Source organism: Trichosurus vulpecula, chromosome 3, assembly GCF_011100635.1.
Source record: "Trichosurus vulpecula isolate mTriVul1 chromosome 3, mTriVul1.pri, whole genome shotgun sequence".
NCBI classification, from domain to species: Eukaryota; Metazoa; Chordata; class Mammalia; order Diprotodontia; family Phalangeridae; genus Trichosurus; species Trichosurus vulpecula.
Window position 1 is genome coordinate 127,241,912 of NC_050575.1, and position 19,653 is coordinate 127,261,564.

Here is a 19,653-nt window from a genome sequence, read left to right on the forward strand (position 1 = left end):
GTGGATCCTGTCAGCACAATTTTGTGATCTTCTCCAGGTTTGTTCAGTAGCATACGAATAATAGTGAAGGCAGCAGATGGTGGAGTAATCCACGGTTTAGGCTTGGCAGGGCAATATCAGTAACAGGATAAAGGGGCAAGGGATCCAAGAAAAGAGGCTAGTGTGGAGTTGAACTGGCTTATTAAAGGGTCAAGATGGGGAAGGGAGGAGAGTGTAGCTAGTATAGGGGTGATAACCTGGAAAAGTGAGGGATCAAGACATTGCAGGTAAGAGTGAGGACAAAGAATAGGTTTTGGGGTGGTTAGGGTAGAGGGAGAGGAGACAGAAAAAGAGAGAGAGAGAAAGAGATGATAATAGACTGTCAGAAAGGAATTTCAGAGTTCATGGACATGAAAAGGAGTATTTGTGGGTGATGGCAAGATCAAGGGGATGGTTTCTGTGTGTAGCTGAGGTGGGGTGGGAGATTAGATCATGTGAAATGAGTAAGGTAAGGAACTGGAAGGTATTTGAGGGAGTATCAGTATGTAGGTTGAAGTCCACTAATATGAGTGAGCACAGGAGTTGGGAAGGAAAGGAAATCTGCAAGCCAGGCATTGAACTCATTGAGGAAAGAAGAGTATCCTGGAGGTCAGTAGAGAATAGCTACTAGAATTTTGATTGGGTGGAAGATATGGGTTGAGTGAATCTCAAAGGAGAGGCGGGTCCTGAGTGATGGTGGTAGAGGGTCGCCTTGGATATAGTAGTGGGGAACAAGGAGGATTCTAAGGAGTATTCTCCCAGCATGACAGTGAGCAGTGGGACAGGAGTGAAAGTGCAACCAGTGTTGGAAAGGGAAGCTGGGTCATCAGGAGAGAGCCAGGTTTCAATGGGAGAAGACTGTGCAAACCTTCAAGTGCCATTCGAATGTCAGCTATTATTACTAGGAGAGGAAATAGACTTATTCAGCTTGGTTCCAGGTGGTGGAAGTAGGAGCTATGGCCAGGGTGGAGGTATAGCTGCAGAGAGTCAGATTTAGCCTCAGTATAAGAAACAATTTTTCTAACAATTAGTGCTTTCCAAAAGTAGAAAGGGTTACCCTAGGAGCCCCTCACTACTGGAGGTGTTTAAGACATACCATCCGTTATGTTTTATAGTTATGTTATAGAAGGATTCATGCTTCAGGAAAGGGTCACATACGATGACTCCTAAGGTTCCTTTCAAATCTGACATTCTATAAACTTCCTAAAAATCAGAGGTGCCTAAAAATATAAGGGGGCTGCCTTTTGAGGTAGTGAGTTCCCCAGCACTGGAGGTCTTCAAGTAGATTCACTAGCTGAGGATTTTATAAAGGAGATTTGCGTTCAGGTAGGAACTGGATTGGATGACTCCCGAGGCTCCTTCTAAGATTCTATGGTTTTAATGGAGAATTGTATTGCTTGTAATTTGCTTTCAACATTTGAAGGTCTTTACCACCTGTCCCATGACAAACTCGGCTGGATCTCCATTGGTGCCGTGAATTAGAATCCTCTTGTCTCACCGAATCTGCCTCCCTGCTCTGAATTCCCTTTGGAGGCAGGTAAAGCTCGAAGTGCTTGGGTGCAGCCTTCAAACTACTCTAGTGATCATTTTCACAGGGCTGACCTTTTGACAATAATGAATAAAAAGAACAAATCTAAATTCAGGGTCATCACCGAGCTTGTTGTTCCTTATGGTTCCTATGAACTTCTGGGTACCAGCCCTTCCAAAGTCATCTCTGCGAGCCACTGCAGCTCCAAAGCCTGCCTTTCTCCAGGGCTGCCACATTTTAGACTCGTGAGGAAAACAGATGGAAACCACAGGAGAGAGAAGAGGAAAGATCCAGTCTGCCCGAATGAGAAGGGAAGGAGAGATGCTTAGCCGGGGGGCAGTCTGGCCATGAGGAAAGAGACCTGGCTTGGCTTCCTGGCTCTGGCTCTTATTAACTGTGTGACCTTGGGAACACCACTGCAGGGAGCTCTGGGGCAGAGAGCCCTGGATTTGGAATCAGAAGTTCAGATTCCAACTCCTCCTTCTGTATGACCCTGGCTGACTTGCTTCCCCCTTTAGATCTTAGCTTTCTCATCTGCAGAATGAGGTGGCTGGACAAGATTCTCTCTCAGATACCTCCTGACAGTTTTAAACCCCAGCATGCTATTGTCAAGTCTCAGTTTTCCCATCCCTAAAGTGGACGCAGTGATACAAACTCACATAGCACTTTGGGTCTTCTGAAACACCCTCCTCTCAACAACTCCATGAGGTTAATAGCACAACCATTATCCCTACTTTACAGAAAAGGCAACTGAGTATCAGAGATCGGTTAAAGAGTAGCAGAGTTGGGATTCAAACCAAGTATGCAGTCTTGAAGTCCAGGACTTCTCCCACTTCAATGTGCCTCTCCCTCAAGGCGAGGGAGGGAGGAAGCAATCACATTTATTGCAGTAGACACCACTGCCTAGGAGGTAGCATTGGGCAGACTTGGGTCAGTGTCTTGGCAATGACATTCTCTTACTCTCTGTGTAAGGAATATGTGGGATAAAACATTTCTTGATCTAACAATCTCTGTTCTAAGATGTCTCTATGTCTACCTGTCTCTTCCTCCCTATTATGATATTGTAAAGATTGCAAGCCAGTTTTCTCATCTGTAAAATGGGGATAACAGAAATATAGGCAGTGCAGGTAGGTTTGGGTAAGCAACCCAGATCTTTTGACCCTAAGTCCTGTGCTTTTCCCCCTCAACCACAATGAGTCTGAGAAGTGCTTAAGAGCAACAGAAACTGATGGTTCGTTATCATAATTCCTCATATTTATGTAATGCTTTATGGATATAAAACACCCTTATATCCATTGACTCCCAACACAGAGTTATAGGGCTCCCTAAATCTGGATACCCTAGAAGCGCCTGTCACAAGATAAATATCAATCTTGTTTGAAATTACTGCAAAGTAGATGAAATGTTTAATTAACACCTTCACTCACAGAATACATCAAGGACTGGGCAGAAAGAAACTCATTTTCATAGAGTGCTATAAGCCAGGAGGGGGGCCATTCTGCTTCTGGCTTTGTCTCAGACAAAGAGACGATATGGTGGAGTGGGACAAGGACTTCTGCTCTTATCAGGAGCCAGTAGACACGGGTTCAAGTACTCACCTTGGCCTCTACTAACTCATTGTGTGACCATGGGCAAGTCAGTCCTCCCTCTGAGCTTTAGCTTTTTCTATGAGGACGCTGGACAAAATGACCTCTAGAGCCTCTTCTAGCTCTTAACAATTGTGGTTTTAAGGCTTCTTTCAGCATCAATAGTCCATGTTCTAATATCTCCTCTTTAATTCCATTTAAGGTCTATACAGTGCAGTACTATGGCATTTGTTCCTTATAAAGTAGATAGTAAAAACATGATTACCAACCTCTTATTGAGATTGAAACCGAGCTTCAGAGAAGTCAAATGACTTGCCTAGAGTCACAGAAGTATGTCAGTCAAAATTCAAACTCAGGCTCATTGACTCCCAGTCCAGCATGCTTGCCACACATTAGGCCACTTGCAGGCCTTCCTCAGACTCAGCATTATGTTCTATGTTATATCAATTTATATTCTAACATTTTGTTCTGCTGTAACATTCTATATATTAAGAGTCTGTGGTCAGTTTCAACTTACTCTTCCTCTGCTACCTTCAGTCCATGCTGAATGGAGAATAACTGCTTTGGATTTGAAAGCAATTGCTAGTTGTATCTTGAGTCTCCTTTGGCTAAGAACATTTCAAATAAGGTCTACCGAATACAGTATCAGGAAGATATTTGTGATTTCGACTGTTGTTGGCTAGGATATTTAGGTTTCTTCACTTCAATGAAAACAGACAAAAGATATCTACAAAGATAACAAAACACATTTCAGCAAACACTGAATCCTTAATCAAAACCTCTTGAATTTTCAACTCAGCACTTGTGAAGTTCCTGAATCTCATTTCTCTTTTTCTATTGGCAGTTTCTTTTTTTTCCTAAATATAAGGCTATATTTAGAGGCAAGCTCCTTTGATTGTTAACTTTGGCTTCTATCAGAAAACTGTCTGAAGGACAGTGTGACTAGATAATGGAAAGGCCAACCATGGCCCATCGACCTGACCTTCATGAAGAGTAATAACTTCTGCTTTTATTTCTTTACAGTCTTGAGGTAGCAATTTCAAGTACTACTGTCCCCAGCTTACAGATGAGGACGCTGAGACTCAGATGAAGTGACTTCCTCATAGTCACATAGCTAGCAAAGATCAATCCTTTCTGTTACACCACACTGACTCCCAAGGGGCATTGACAACAACACAGAGAAGCAGAAAAAGAGCTGCAGAATTAGAGCTGGAAGGCACCTTAGAAGTTATCAAGATCTACCTAATGCCCTTATTTTACCGATGCAGAAATGGAGGTCCAGAGATGTTAAGAGATTTGCCCAAGGTAACAAAGGCAGTAAATATCAGAGCTGGGTTTGAACCTAGGTCTTCTGACTTCAGATCCAGAGTTCTATGCAAATGTATCATATTGCTTCCCTATCACTGATCTTCTGTTTGAAAATCAGTTTTTCATCTAGTAACGAAAATGTACCTAAGGGAAAATGAGATTTGAGTGTAATTCCTATAATTACAAAGCTGTTTCTAGTAGGGGACAAAAATCCAGATTTATGACCATCGAGGACCAGAAATTCTTCCATTAGAGGGCTAATTTGCTATTTTTTTTCTCCACTTGAGCAAAAGGAAATACAAACATGGCAACAAAACTGGTAGGGCACTTAGCACTTGATGAAATGAACTAATAACTTTAAAGTTTTCTTTTAATAAAGTGCTTTCTTCACAATAATTCTGAGAGGCTATTAGTATGAGTATTATTGCCCCTAGAAAATGCTGGAGCAGAAAGACGAACACAGGTTTCCCATCTCCAACTTTGTGCTTTCTCCTCCTTGCTGCAAAGCGCTCTCTGTTCAAATCACTAAGATCCAGTAATTTTATAAGACTTCACAGAATCACTAAATGGCAGAGCTGGAGATTTTAGAATAAACAATATTAGAACACAGGATGCTAGAGTTGCAAAAGATCTTAGAAAGTAGACTAAAAATGACTTTAGAATAAGGAATTTTAGAATGTTAGAGGTGGAAGGACCTCAAAATCTTTTAGTTCAACCTCTACCTTTTACAAATGAGGAAAGTAAAGTCCAGAGAAGGGTTATGATTTGCTCAAGGCCACACAGTGAGTTGCAACAGGGTGGAGGACTAGGACCCAGACTTCTTTACTCCTAGTTCACTGGTCTCTCCACTACACATGAACCTTTGGCTTCCTTAGTTTCAAATGGGCAAAGGTTAAAAAGGAACTTTTTGGTAGCTGGCTGAAACATCCACCAAACATGAGCCCAGATGACTTGGTTTTTTGCATATAATTATTAATTAAGTCTATACAAAAATGAAGAGACTCCTCTTCCAATGCGGAGTTTGCATTTGGGAAGTATTCAAAAAAACTGTTGTCCTAAGTCTCTGGGAACCACTGGAACCTTTGGCTTTGGCTCCAACTCACTCCGTTGGTGCATTATTTCAATCCTGGAACTTTACACTAAATAGCTTAAAGAATGTTCTTTTAGTTTGGGGAAAAAAGAGGTACCTTTCAACACAAGCCCTTTGGAATCCATCAGGGTGGAAAGCAAGAGATTCATTTGTCCACAGATCAATCAGTTAAGGGAGAATGCAAAGCAGAGGGCCCTGGGGCCATTTCCCATGATTCCCCCATATGATTCTTTATTTCTCTGTTTCCTGCCTCCTAAGAGCAGGACTGGTGATAGCAAGTAAAATTCCAAACTGGGGCCCACATCTTTGATAGTATTAATCTAGACCAGAATCTGAAACCTATATTTAGAGTTACCACAGCCAATCTGATTTGCTCATGATGGATGGGAAGAGATTTGAACAAAGCAAATTGCTACTAACTCTATGTGTGACCTTGGGCAAGTAATTTCCTCTTCTTTGGATTATAGTTTCCTCAACTATCACCAGAGCTAAAAGAACACAGAGCACAAACTGTCAGAGCTAGAAGGAACCTTAGAAGGTTTGAATATTAGAGCTACAAGAGACCTCAAAATATTGAATGGTAGTCCATAAAATATTAGAATTGAAAAGAATATTTTGGATCTGATTATTTAGTCCCTCCAACACATCTTGCATTCCCCTACCTCTATAGCTTTTGCTTATGCAAATTTATTCCCTTTGTCCCAAATTCCCCACCCCTACCACTGCTAGCACTCAACCTTCAAGACCCAGCTCCAATGCTACCACCTCTCTGCAGCCTACCTGGATTCCTCCAGCTTAAAGTGATTTCTCCCTCATCTGATCATGTAACACTCTGTGTTCCTCTTATAAGCCCACATCATATTATAATCTTTCTTTATTTGTGTCCAAGTCTCATCTCCTTCACTAGAATAAAAATTCCTTGATGATGGGGCAATGTTTTATTTATCTTTGAATTCTTCCCTTCTCTGAGCATAGGGCACTCACTGCATATAACAAGAGCTTCATAAATGTTTCCTGAATGAATGAAATCACATCTTTTTTTTTTCTTTCTTTCTTTCCTTTTTTTTTTTTTTACCGTGCACACAGGAATATAATTAAAACTCTCAGGGAAACACAAGCATTTTTAGAATCACAGAATCTGAAACCTTGATGTTTCTGAGCTCCGTGGCCCTGCCTGTACTACATGGGTGCTTACGAATAATTTACCATGATACTGTGTATTTAAGAAATGGCTGAATAATGAAGACTGTCACAACTGTGAGCAGACTGGAGAGGGCCAGAAGCTAACGTGCAGTAGGGTAAGCCACAAAGAGTTAAAATGAAGGGGTTTAATGCCTTCTCTAGACCATCCCCCCTTTAGCTAATCTGTCATGTAATGAAGAAAAGCTCCCAGCACAGGACAGCTAGCTGCCGGCTCACTTACAGCAAACTGATTAAGAATGTTCAACCAACGGCAGACTGTAGACCTTCCCTGGTGAAAATAAATAGACTGTATGCAAATGTGTTTGTCACTTTGACAGCATGTCTCAATTAAGGCATCTCGTTGCTGTGGGTAGGCTCCGGCGCTGCAGCTGTACAGGGGAGCCCACTGCATTACTGATACTCGGGGCTTGACCCTCATCCACATGCATGCATTTTAAAAATTTCTGCCTTCCCCCAGTATACTTGCATAATGCTGGCAGACACGTGAAGCCAGTCACAGACTGGAAAAAAGACACTTTTATCCTCCCTAGTTTACAGACCTGTGAAGGCACAAACAGCTCTTATTTCAACAGTTTGGGGTGGCTTTTTAATTGTTTATTCGACTCCCCCTCCCTCTCCTATCTTTTCTGTCTATCTATTTATCTATCATCTATCCATCCATCTATCTATCCACACACATAGGGGCATATGCACACCCAGATACATGCTATCTACATTTATGTGCATATAGAAACACACATATTTATTCTTCATTTATTGGAAAAGGACATTAAAATAGTCCCTCATTCTCACTGAAACAGGAAAAAGATTTCTTTATATTTAACACTGGGAAATTTTTCAACCCCTGTGTAATATTTTCAAAAATGCATCTGCCCAGAGGAGTGTGTGTGTGTGCAGAAAGAGGGACAAAGGCTACTGGGGAAAGAGCCCCCCTCCCCCACACCACCCCCTTCCCTGCCTGGGGCTGCCATCCTGGATACACTATGTGGCCAAAGCTTTCATTGTTAGCAATGGTAGTGACAGTCACTCAGGTTTGTTCCAACTTTGAGCTGATGTCCAGAGGGATGGGGAGGAGGGGGGGATCTTTCAGAGGTAGGAGGGTATGGGGAAGTAGAAACGATGTCATTTTGAGGTGATCTTTAACCAAACCTTTTTTTTTGGTAGTAAATATCCCACTTTTAAGTTTTAAAGCAAAAAAATAATAACAAAAACAAAAAACCCTAAAGATAAGGCACATGACTATTTCAAACAAAGCATTAGATGGATAAGAAAAATTTATCTGCAAACTTGCCACTGAACTAATAACCTATGGCAAATAAAATATTTTTTACTGTAAGATTCTTAAGTGTTTAAAGGCTAAAATAAAACTGAAATGAAAATACCTTAAAGGCCACTTCATTAAGTGGAATAATTTGCTGAAATCGCCTTCGAAATGATTTCTTTGTGGTACTATCATAGAAAAAGCACTGGATTTGGAATCTGAAATCAAATTTCAGTTTTAACACAGTCTATATGATTTTAGGCAAGTCACTTAATTTATTTGAGCCTCAGTTTTCTCATCTGTAAAGTGTTGTCCTAGATGATTTCTAAGGTCTTTTCCTGCTTTTGATCTTACGGTTAATTTATGATTATGATTTAACAAGTTTGGCTTTGAGATTATTTCAGTTTTATTTTGCCCTTAAGAACACTGCATTGAGGGAAACCCCCCCCCCCAACAAAACCTTGTGCATATGCTTGCTTATTCCATTTAACTTTGGTAATTGGTTCCCTCAAAGTAGGTCCTTCAGTGAAAGTATGTGTATGGAGATGATTGCTGGAGATACAATGAGCAATTTTGATTATATAAAATTTAAAAGTTTTTGTACAAAATCAACGCAGTTAGAATTAGAATGAAAATAGTTAACTGAGAAAAATTTTTTGCAGCAAATTTGTTAGATAAATATCTCTTATCAAGGATACAGAATAGATACAGATATATGAGAACAAGAGCCATTCCATAATAGATAAATGGTCAGAGGAAATAAACAGAGAGTTCAAAAGAAGAAAAGCAACAACCATATGAAAAAATGCCCCATAGTTGACAATAACAGAAATACACATTAAAACAGCTCTGAGCTCCACATCATCCCAATCAGACTGGCAAGGTTACAAAAAAAAAAGAAAGAAAAGAAAAGAGAAAGGACAATTGCAAGAGAGACTATGAGAAGAAAGTCATACTAATAAATACACTGTTGGTGGAGTAGTGAATTGGTTCAACCATTCCATTCCAACAAGCAATTTGGAACTATACCCCAAAAGTCACCCCTGTGACCCAGCAAAACCACTACTAGGCATATAGCCTAAACAAATGGAAGAAAGAGAGAAAAGACAATACGTACAAGAATGATTTATAGCAGCACTTTGTGTTGTAGCACAGAACTAGAAACAAAAAGGGGGTGCCCATCAATTGGGTAGTGGTTGAACAAACTATGGTAAAGAGATATAATAGAATATTATTGTGCCACAAGAAGTGATGAAAGGGACAGATGCTGAAATAGCTGGGAGAACCTGCATGAGCTGATGTAGAGTGAAGTGAGTAGAACCAGCAGAACAATTTATAAAACATTCTGATGAAGGCAATGACCAATCATAACTCAAGAGGTGTGATGACTCAATCACGCATTTCACCCCTTGATAGAGAGGTGATAGAATGGAGGAATAGAATAAGCTACATTTTCAGACATGGCCAGTGTATGGATTTGTTATTTTTGATTATATCTATTTGCCATTTGCAAGAATTATAGTGTGGGGGTGGGTGTAAGAGGTAGTGAGAGTGATGCAAAGAAAAAGAAAGAGCATCAATGAAACATTTAAAACAATATTCAGAAGAGAGGAGAATGAAGTTCAGAAGGAGATAAAGACAAGGAGGGTAGTTTTGGTATCCCTGTATTAAATTTCATATATACTACAAAAAGCCTTTGAGCTGCATATAACAGATGTGCGATTTCATATACTCTTTTTCTGTTCTTCTTTATACAGGGAAATGTTCATTTTGTTGATGTTCATCAAAATTTAATGAAAAACTAAACTCAAAAAAGGAAGAATGTGTATATGTCTGAGGGGGGCAGTTTATTCTAGTAAGAGTCATTTTTATGTACACCTAAGAAGTTGCATTGCTGAGGGAAGCAGGCTAATGCTGGGTTAGGTGGGAGAGGAGAGGGGTGAATACTAAAACTGCTGGAATTCAATCCGAGGTCTCTTTGATGACCATCTCCAGCCTTTCTCTGGCAACAGACCAGAGTATCACAGTTTGCTTTGATGTGGCTGGTTATTTGTTCAACAAATTTATTATGTGCCTGCTCTGCGAGGCAATGGATAGTGGTGCCTGGGTGGTAGGGGCAGGTATATAAAGAGGTTCCTATTTCACGGAGCTCAGTCTAACAGAGGACAAGACACCGATATATAAATATTAGTAACATTCTTCTGACACAGTGTTGGTTGTGGCCACATGCTGTTGGGTTTGTGTCTTACCCCATCCCCCATTCTCTTTGTCAATGGTATCCTTAGAAGACTTTGGTTTATCAACACTCCACTTTATCAAAGGAACCATTTTACATTTGCTTTGAAAAGAATTTCAGAGACAAAATACCTAATTCAATCAAAGGAGCTGATGAAGAACAGACAAGATTCCTTCTTTGTACAAAAGCATGATCATAGTGAGAAACTGACAAAGAGAAGTTAATTTTTTATATCTTGGTACCATGTTTAACTTTGGAAAGACATTCAACAGACAGTTTTCCCAATCCTTATAATAGATGAAAATACTTCTGGATTGCCTGCATCAGAACACAGGTGTTTACCCTGTAGAGAATGACTTGTGATATGGATTTTCTGGGAGTATATTAATAAAGAACAACCAAATTGATTTTCTTAAAGCCAAGGCTTGCTGCCTTTTACTTGGGGATACAGAGAGGGAGCCTGCCATGCTAAAAGGTTCTAATGAGCCGGTTCTCTCTCAGGTAGTGAGAGCAGAAGCTGTTGGATTTAATGAGTTCATATGAGTCAAAAGAGTTGACTGCCACGGCCATGATGCTTTGCTTCCAAATTCTGGGAATTTCTTTAGCGAGATTTTGAAACAGAAAAAGACTTTTGAATACTGGAAGTTCAGAGCAGCTATCACTAGAGAAAACTGTCATGAAAAAAAAAATTCTGAAAATCAAGCTGAATTGGAGACAGGCTAGCTAATATTTCTGAACAGTCCGTTTTGGAAGAATTGTAAAAGAAAGGTTCTATGCATACCTGCCCAAAGTGCACGGTGATGGGCCTCCTGTCTTCTCGGAATTTGGAATCCTTTGTTTCAGCCAATGGTGAAGGAGCAGCCTTTGGTAAAGGATCTTCTGTGGCTGGGCTACAGCCATTTTCAGCAATATCCTGTGAGGTAGAAAAAAAAGTCAGTGATGCTACCTTTGGTATACACTGGGCTAAATATATAAAATGTGGGAAGATGGGAGGCTTCGTGGGAAGTGGAAAACTACTGGGAATTAGGAAACTTGGGATTTTCTCAGGTCTGCCACTAAGGGCTGTTGGGCACATCATCCCCTCTATCTGAGCCTCAGTTTCTCCATCTATGAAGTGAGGGAGTTGCCCTAGGTCGGGGTGGGGAACCTGTGGCCACAAGTCTGCACTTGAGGACCTAGAGGGCACACATGGCCTCGAGGCCGCAGGTTCCCCAGCCCTGCGCTGGATGATCTCTAATGTTCCTTTAAATTCTGGTAATCTCTGTCCTAGGATCCCATCAATTCAACTATCCTACGTTGTATGTTCTAATATTTGATGTTTGAAGGCTCTTTCCAACTATTTACATCTATTTTATATTATGTTCATTAATGTACATGTATCTTCTCCCTAGCTGGGAGCTGAACATAGAGCCTTTCTCATAGCAAGTGCTCAATAAACATTTATTGAACTGAACTGCAACTTTTCCTTGGGAATAGAGGCCGCTGAATTGAAAACCTAAACTTAATGTGCCTCGGCAGCATTTGGTAAGAATAGTGAGAGAATGACATATAGCTTTGCCAGGGTGACTGAAGGTTGCCTACTAAAAGACCTTGCTTTGATCAGATGACCCCTGACATGGCCCCTCCAGTTTCAGTCTTGTACAATAATGAGACACGTAAGCTGATAGCCAATTAGAAATGGGGTTTTTGGACATAGGCTGACCTAAAGTACTTAGGTCAAATAAAACAAAGAGGTGGATGGGCTCTGTCTGCTCCAGAGAACAAGAAGAGACCCTTTTTAGATCCAGATGGTGGCACACAATGCTTCCCAAGAAGAAACAGAGGAGTGAGGATGTGTATGTATGAATGTGTATGCGTAGCAGTATGGGGAGGGTATGCAAAAGAAGCAATGTAATTAGTTAAAATGGTCTAGAAAAGATTATTTTTGTGAGTGGATCAGGGGAATTTTTTGAACAAAAAAATTAATTAGCAGAGCAGGGTACTATGTGTGGGACAATATATTCTTGAAAAGAGAAATATGTAAGAAGATGGTAGCCATAAAAAATGAATCACAAAATTGTAGAATACCAAAAACAGAAGGGGGTGAAAGTAAAGGGAAGGAAATAAGCACCTATAAGTGCCAGGCACTGTGCTAAGCACTTAAAAAATATTATCTCATTTGACCCTCACAACTCTGTGAAGTAGATGCTATTATTATCCTTATTTTACAGTTGAGAAAAATGAGGCAAACTGCCCAGAGCCGCACAGCTAGTAAGTGTCCGAGGCCAGATCTGGACTCCGGTGTTCCTGATTCTGGGCCCAACACTCAATTCACTATGCTACTGGCTGCCTCACTCTGCTGCCAGGGACTTGAGAATGCACAATGGAATAACATAGTACATGAAAGGACAGAGCTGGAAGGGAACACGGAATGTTGGCGATAGAAAGAATGGCCTTTCACCGTAATATCCCGTAACTAATGGCTTATATTTTAAGGTCCTCATTAGGCCTAATGTCCACAGGATCACAGCTTTCTATACTTTAAGACTTTTTTCTAGTGATTTCATCAGTAACTTACAGTTTTGGAGAGTTGCTGGGGGCTGACAGGCCTTGAACAGGGGTCATTTTGACTCCAAGGCTGAGTCTCTCAATATAAGAACACTTCTATGTTCTAACGTCTTAGCCAATTCTAACATTCTATGTTCTATTGTAACATTCTAAGGTTTTTTCCAGTTGACATTTTATGTTCTATGTTCTAACAGTGGATGTTCTAAGGTCCTTTCCAGGTCTTTCTTAAGTGCCTATAAGTGCCAAGAACAAGCATGATCTCTGGAGATATAAAGCCCAAACCAAACATTCTCTATTTATGTTCTAACGTTATCTATAATTCCAAAGTTCTGCCATATGTTCTCTGTAGGGGGTCCCGTACTAGAATATGTGGGTGACATAAAGATAACGACAGAGTTCTTGCCCCCAGCGGAGCTGACAATCTAGTAGAAGTGATAAGTACATACTACAGCTCCAATACAACACACTCTCTAGTCTCTTTCATCGGCCTCGTTAATTCCCATGAATTCAACTACAACCTCTGTGCAGATGTCTCACAAATCTGTCCTCTTCTGAGTTCCAGACCTACATCTCCACTTGCTCACTAGACAGCAACACCAGGATGTTCATCAGGCGCTTCGAACTCAATGTGTCAAAAGCAGAACTCACTGGCTTTTCCCTGAAAACTGCTCCTCTCTCTAGTATTATTTCTATTAAGGGCAGTACCTTGTCCTAGTCAGGTAGGCAACCTCAGACCCCTCCCTGGTCCTTCACTCTTATTTACTCCACACAAAGAATTAATTACCAAGTCTCATGATCTACCTCCTTAACATCTTTCATCTGACACCTTCTTCCCATTCATACATATCCAAATCTTACTTCAGTCAATCAATCATTAAGTGATGCAGGCACTGTACTAAGCACTAAGGGGAAGAAGAAAGGCAAAAACACTATTCCTGCCCTCAAGGAGTTCACATTCTAATGGGAGAGACAGCATGCAAATAACTATATAAATACAAGATACACACACACACACACACACACACACACACACACACAGTAGATGGGAGATAATTTCAGAGAGAAGACATTTAACAGGAGTGGGCAATAGAAGGGAAGAGGGAGAATCAAGAGAGGCCTCCTGGAAGCAGAAGGTATGATTTGACTTGGGTCTTGAAGGAAGCCAGGGAAGAGGCGGAGGTGAGAAGGGAGCCAATTCCAGGCATGCAGCTGGGGTAGAGAAGGTTACATGTGAAAAACAGAAAGTAAGATCCGGATTGTGGAGTGCATGGAGGATAGGAACGACTAAGAAGCCTGGAGAAGTAGGAAGAGGATAGGCAGTGAAAGGCTTTCAATGTCAAACAGAAGATTTTGTATTTGATCCTAGAAATAATCTGGAGCCACTGGAGCTTGCTTACACAGCAGGGAGATTATTAGACCAACACCTTGGAAAAATCACTTGGCACCCAAGTGGAGAATGGGTAGATATGAGAGACAGGGAGACCAGTTAGGATGTTATTGTAATAGTCCAGGTGAGAGGGGATGAGGGCATGTACAAGGTAGAGAGAAGGGGACAGATATGAGAAATGCCATGAAGATAGAAATGACAAGATCTGGTTACAGAATGAACACATGGGGTGAAAGGGAGTGTGTGAGCATGAGACACTGGGACAATAGTAGTGTTCTCAACAGTAAAATGAAAGACAGCCTTTCTTTCCTGGATTATTGCCTCCTAATTGGTCTCCCTACCTCTATTCTTTCTCCTTCAAAATCTATTCTCTGCATGGCTATGAAATAGATATTCCTAAAGCACAAATCTGACCATCACTTCCTTGCTCAAGATACTTGAGTGGTGCCTTGTTCTTGTGACGGTTAAGTAGAAATTCCTCTGTTTGTCATTTAAAGCCCTTTGCCATCTTGCTCAATCCCATTGTTCCAGGCTGATTTTCCATTACTCATTATTTACTCTATGTTCTGGCCAAGTACTGGCCTTCTCACTATTCCCTATATTAGCATTCCATCTCCTATGTCTACCACGGTGCCAGCTGTTCCCTGTACCTATAATTCTCTCTCTTCTCACCTCTATCTCTTGGAACCCTTAACTCCAATCAAAGGTCAGTTAAAGTGCCACCTCCAAAAGATCTTCCCTGATTCCTCCAGTTACTAGCATCTCCCAATCATCTTTTATTTATTTTATATGCATACTATATTGACTTATCTGTGAACATACTGTATATCTGTAGTAGAATGTAAACTCCATGAAGACAGGGGCTGTCTCATTTTTGTATTTCTATTCTCAATACCCACTACATTGGCTGGTACATAGCAGGCTCTTGGGAAGAATTCCCACACTTGAGGCTTTGCATTACCCACACCTGAGTGCTCGTGCCAGGGGTCAAAGGGAAAATATTTTTGGCTCCAATTTTGTTATCTACAATGCAGGAGAAAGCTTCATAATCCAAAGCAGTCAGGGAACCCCCTTAGCATCTCTGACCCAGATTTCTCATGGGTGGCTTCACTCCTCTCTCTCTCTCTCTCTCTCTCTCTCTCTCTCTCTCTCTCTCTCGCCTGCGTTGAGAGAGGCCCTTTCTTTTGCTAGCCTAACACATCTACAACCAAGGTGCTTGAAGAGAAGAAATGCAAATTAGGAAATGAATATTGATATCCCCAATTGAGAGCAATGTTGGAATTTCCTTGATTGAGCCAGAGCAAGATTTTTAATGCATTTAGAGAAGAGGAACTGACAGCTGTGTGACAAGGTGTGAACATGGTTATTCTATATAGTGCATACCTACAGCTTTTACACACACACACACACACACACACACACACACACACACACACACACACACACACACACACGATGTAAACTCTCCCACAGAGCCAAAGATCAGTATTTGACCCCCACTCACTTCCAGCATACAGAGACAAAGTCAAGGACTGGAAACAAAAATCTCTGCTAATGGAAACAGTAAATTTGCTTCCATGATGCCAAAGGTAGCAGGAAAATTCATAGTCTTCCAGTGCTTTCCAGGCAAAAAGTGTTAGCACAGCCATGCTACATACACTCTGATTTCACATTAATTTTTATAATGCCTTGGTCAGCTGTAAAGGTATGGCTATCTAGCACTGTTTTAAAGATGGTATGACTGAGGCACCATGAGAGAACACTTTGCATAATAAGGCCTCACAGCTAGTAAGGGGTGGAACAGGGACCTGAACCCAGTTCTTCTGATGTCTAATTTCATGCTTTTTCTTTTAGTCACAAGACCAGGCAATGGTGGACCCTAGTGTTGTCCAATCATCTTTTATTTATTTTATATGAATACTCTACTTGTTTATCTGTGAATATATCATATACTTGTGGTAGACTGTGAATTCCATGAGGACAGGGGCTGTCTGGATCATGGGGTTTAGAATGATCATGTCATAATGTAAAAAGCTTTGAACTTAGAGTTAGGAGATGGAGATTTTCATTCTGGCTTTGATATTTACTAGCTGTGTGACCTGGGGAATGTCACAACTTCTCTGGATCTGAAATTTCCTCATCAGTCAAAAGGGGAGGATAAATTTTGCTCATACCTATCTCACAGATCTGTTGTAAAGGGAAGGGCTTTGTAATTGTCAAAGTACCACTAGCCTATGAGACGATGATTATAAGAAACAGAAAGGAAAGTTGAGATAATCTAACCTAACCCCTACATTTTACAGATAAGGAAACTGAGGCCCAGAGAAGGGAATTAACTGGCCAAATTCACACATGTAATAGTTAGCAGAACTGAGATGTGAATTCAGGTCTTGTTATTCCAAATCCTTTCCCTTGGAAAATTAAATATTGGTAAGAAACCTGAGAAACATTATGAACATTGGAAAGCCTTTGATCAGACCTCAACTCTTCCTTAGCATGGTGTGCAGGAAATTGAGTCAGAGGACCCGGATGTGAATACTGGTTTCCCCATGTAATACCTGGGTGCTCCTGGGCAAGTCATTCAGTTTGCTCATCTACAAAATGAGAGGGTTGGACTAGATGACCTTTGAGATTCCTCCTAGCTCTAAATCTATGATCCCATCAATGCTCTTTTTAGCCACATGGCCAGGCAGTGGCAGAGTGGGGCCTTGAACCCTCGTCTCTGGATCCAGGATCCAAATCTCAATTGATATGCCTGGCTTGCACTTTAGAAAGAGGACTATTATGTTGAAACTTTCAAAAGGGCTGTGATCTGTGCTCATTAAACTGAATTATGTCAATTTTACCAGACTGAAAAAAAATTCTATCTCAAGAATTACACTCCAGGCTAGAAATGATGTCTAATGTGAACCTACTTTAATAGCCATCTGTGGGGGAGGGGCAACATTTGTGGGGACCAGCGATACATTAAAAAATGGGGCACCAGAAGGGCAGCGACACCAGATACCTCACAGGAGCTCTGCACATAGGGAATATATTTGGTTTTAATCTCCAAGCCCAGGCACTCAGTGCTACATAAGGCTAGGTGACGATTCAGAGGTGCTGAATTCTCCCTCCTGAAAGTCAAGGAAGGTATTTCAGGCATTTTTTCTTAATTCTGTGCAGTTAGCCTTCAAAGGAGGCCAAGTAACAGAAGGACTCAACCATCTTGCTACGCTGATGGAGAGAAATAAGTCACCCATCCTTATTATTAGTTTGGGGTTGAAGTACAGGAGGTGTGAAATAAAGCCATGCCACAGTGTCTGTTAACAATTATTTGCTATCAGTCACAGGGATCCTCTGAAAACTTCCATTTCAGTTGCTTTGAAATACGGACAGAAATTGGGCCTCCATTCAATCTCCACTATCCTATTAAAGACGGACCTTCCATACACCATGATGACCTCTCAATAGGTCAGCCCCGCATTTCACATTTGCAATTCAAACCCAAGGCTGGAGCCCAGGAAGGGCAAACTGGGCTCTTGATTATATTGAAGAGGTCATCATTGCTATGCAGAGTGGCAGGAGGCAGATCTCCAGCTTGGTGCATCTTAAAATTATATCATTGTCTGGATTTGTATCACTGTTCAGAACTGTATCATGGTTCATGTTCATTACACTGACCGGAATGGTATCACTGTTTGGAAATTGTAACATTGTTAGGAAAGGTATCATTGTGCAGAACTATATCTTGATTAAAATAATCGTTCACAATGGTTTAATTTTTGAAATTGTGCCATAGTTCAGAATTGTATCATTTCTTGAATATCACTGTTAAGAATTGTTCTGAACAATAGTTCGAAACTGCTTTAATTCTATGACGAAATCTGAACTGGTATATTTGGCTTAGACATCTCCTGGGCTCCACATGGATGTGTTGCCATACAAAAGGGAAAAAGAAAGGCAAGAAAATATTTTCAGCTGCATTGAATAAGGTCAGGCAGAGCAAAGCCTTAAATTGGCCCAGGAAAGAGAGCAGAAAAACACTGCAGAAGATCCAAATTCTGTACCCACCGAACAATACCGGAGTTTCAATTACAAAACAGCTCTGCTACTAAAAACTGTAAAATATCAAGTCTGCAAAAATCTGTAAAAGCAAGGGAGGGGAAGTGAAAATTGAAAAAGGTACACTAATGGATCTGTCAACAGTCCCACAGTGACAAGACACATTTCTATAAAATGTCCGATGGTTAGTGATACGGGTTTCACCATTTATAGTGCCTGAAATGTACTGACACTTTCTCTAGAACATTATCTCCCCAAATGAATCTTGAAATAACCTGAAGGGGGGAGTGGAAGAGGGAAAGAAATGGAGTGGGGCCCTACTCAATGGATTGTTTGCAATGGGGGCTTGGGAGGGGTGGATTTTTAAAAGGGAGATCCAGGCTCTTTAAACAAGCTATTTTTTCCCTTTCCTCAACAACAGCAACAAAAAAGCTCTATGAGCAACACTGGCTATTAGTAGGAATGTGAAATAATACTAAGAATGGATCTATAAGGTCTTCTTGTGTATTTAGGAATAGCTGGAAGACCTTTCACTGTCTCTTTTTTTTAATAGAATGGCCAATCAGAATTTCCTTGGGCTTTTTTCACTTGGTGGTATTTATTCTGCACAAGAAGAACATTCTAGGGAGGGCAACATATCTTTAATGATTTTAGGTAATAGTATAATGCCAGTGACAGCCAAAGAGCTAGCTGGTGAGGAGGGAAAAATTGCTTGAAGAAATTTACCCTTGCTTTACATCTGTGATCAAATTCAACTGATAGTGACCAAGATGGGAGGTGGAGGTTGGGGGTGCAGGGAGAGCACGTAGGCTGATTGAAAATAACAGGTAAATGAGGCATTCGTTTAACCCGTGAAGCCCCCACCCCCAATTTTTAACAGAGGGTGATACTCTACGCTTAAGGGTCTCTGAATTTCTATCCCTGGCTTCTAAATTTCAAGACTATAAATCTGGCTGCTACAAAATTCATTTTCAACTGAAGCAAAGACCAAAAGCTTTCAGTCAGAGAGAGCTGACCTTCCAATTAAAGGAAAGGAATCAATTTATTTGATTGTTCCAAGGTAATTAGAGGCCTTTTTGACTTAAAACTTTAAACTGGTTTCCATCTAAAACAACTGAGATCCTAAATAAAATTGAAGCCCGATGTGGAGATTGACTGAATGAAGCCCATTCATGTATGTGCCATGAAATAGTAAGATTGTTCACATCTCTACAGTATTTTACAATGCCATCACATGCATTTCCTCATTTTAAAATTCTTTAAAAATTGTCCTTTTTATTATATTTTCTCATTTGAGCCTTATAATAACCTCAGGAATCCACAGTATATTATGGCCATTTTGCAGACTAAGAAACTGAGGCTCAAAAAATGGAAGTAATTTTCTCAAGGTTACAGAGTATAATTTGTCTTTTACCCTCAAGTCCAGTGTTTCATGACACCATATC

The 19,653-nt window shown here is 40.7% G+C and overlaps 1 protein-coding gene across 4 annotated transcripts in view; it reads right to left on the reverse strand.

Moving 5' to 3' along the window:
• The window catches only part of DENND1A (DENN domain containing 1A), a 697,281-nt gene that overhangs the window by 76,467 nt on the left and 601,161 nt on the right, over positions 1 to 19,653 (reverse strand). For all 4 annotated transcript variants that reach the window (XM_036750170.1, XM_036750168.1, XM_036750169.1 and 1 more), the window contains exon 19: positions 11,012 to 11,143. In XM_036750170.1, coding sequence (XP_036606065.1) covers positions 11,012 to 11,143 — 132 coding nt within the window. The remainder of the gene's footprint in view (positions 1 to 11,011; positions 11,144 to 19,653) is intronic.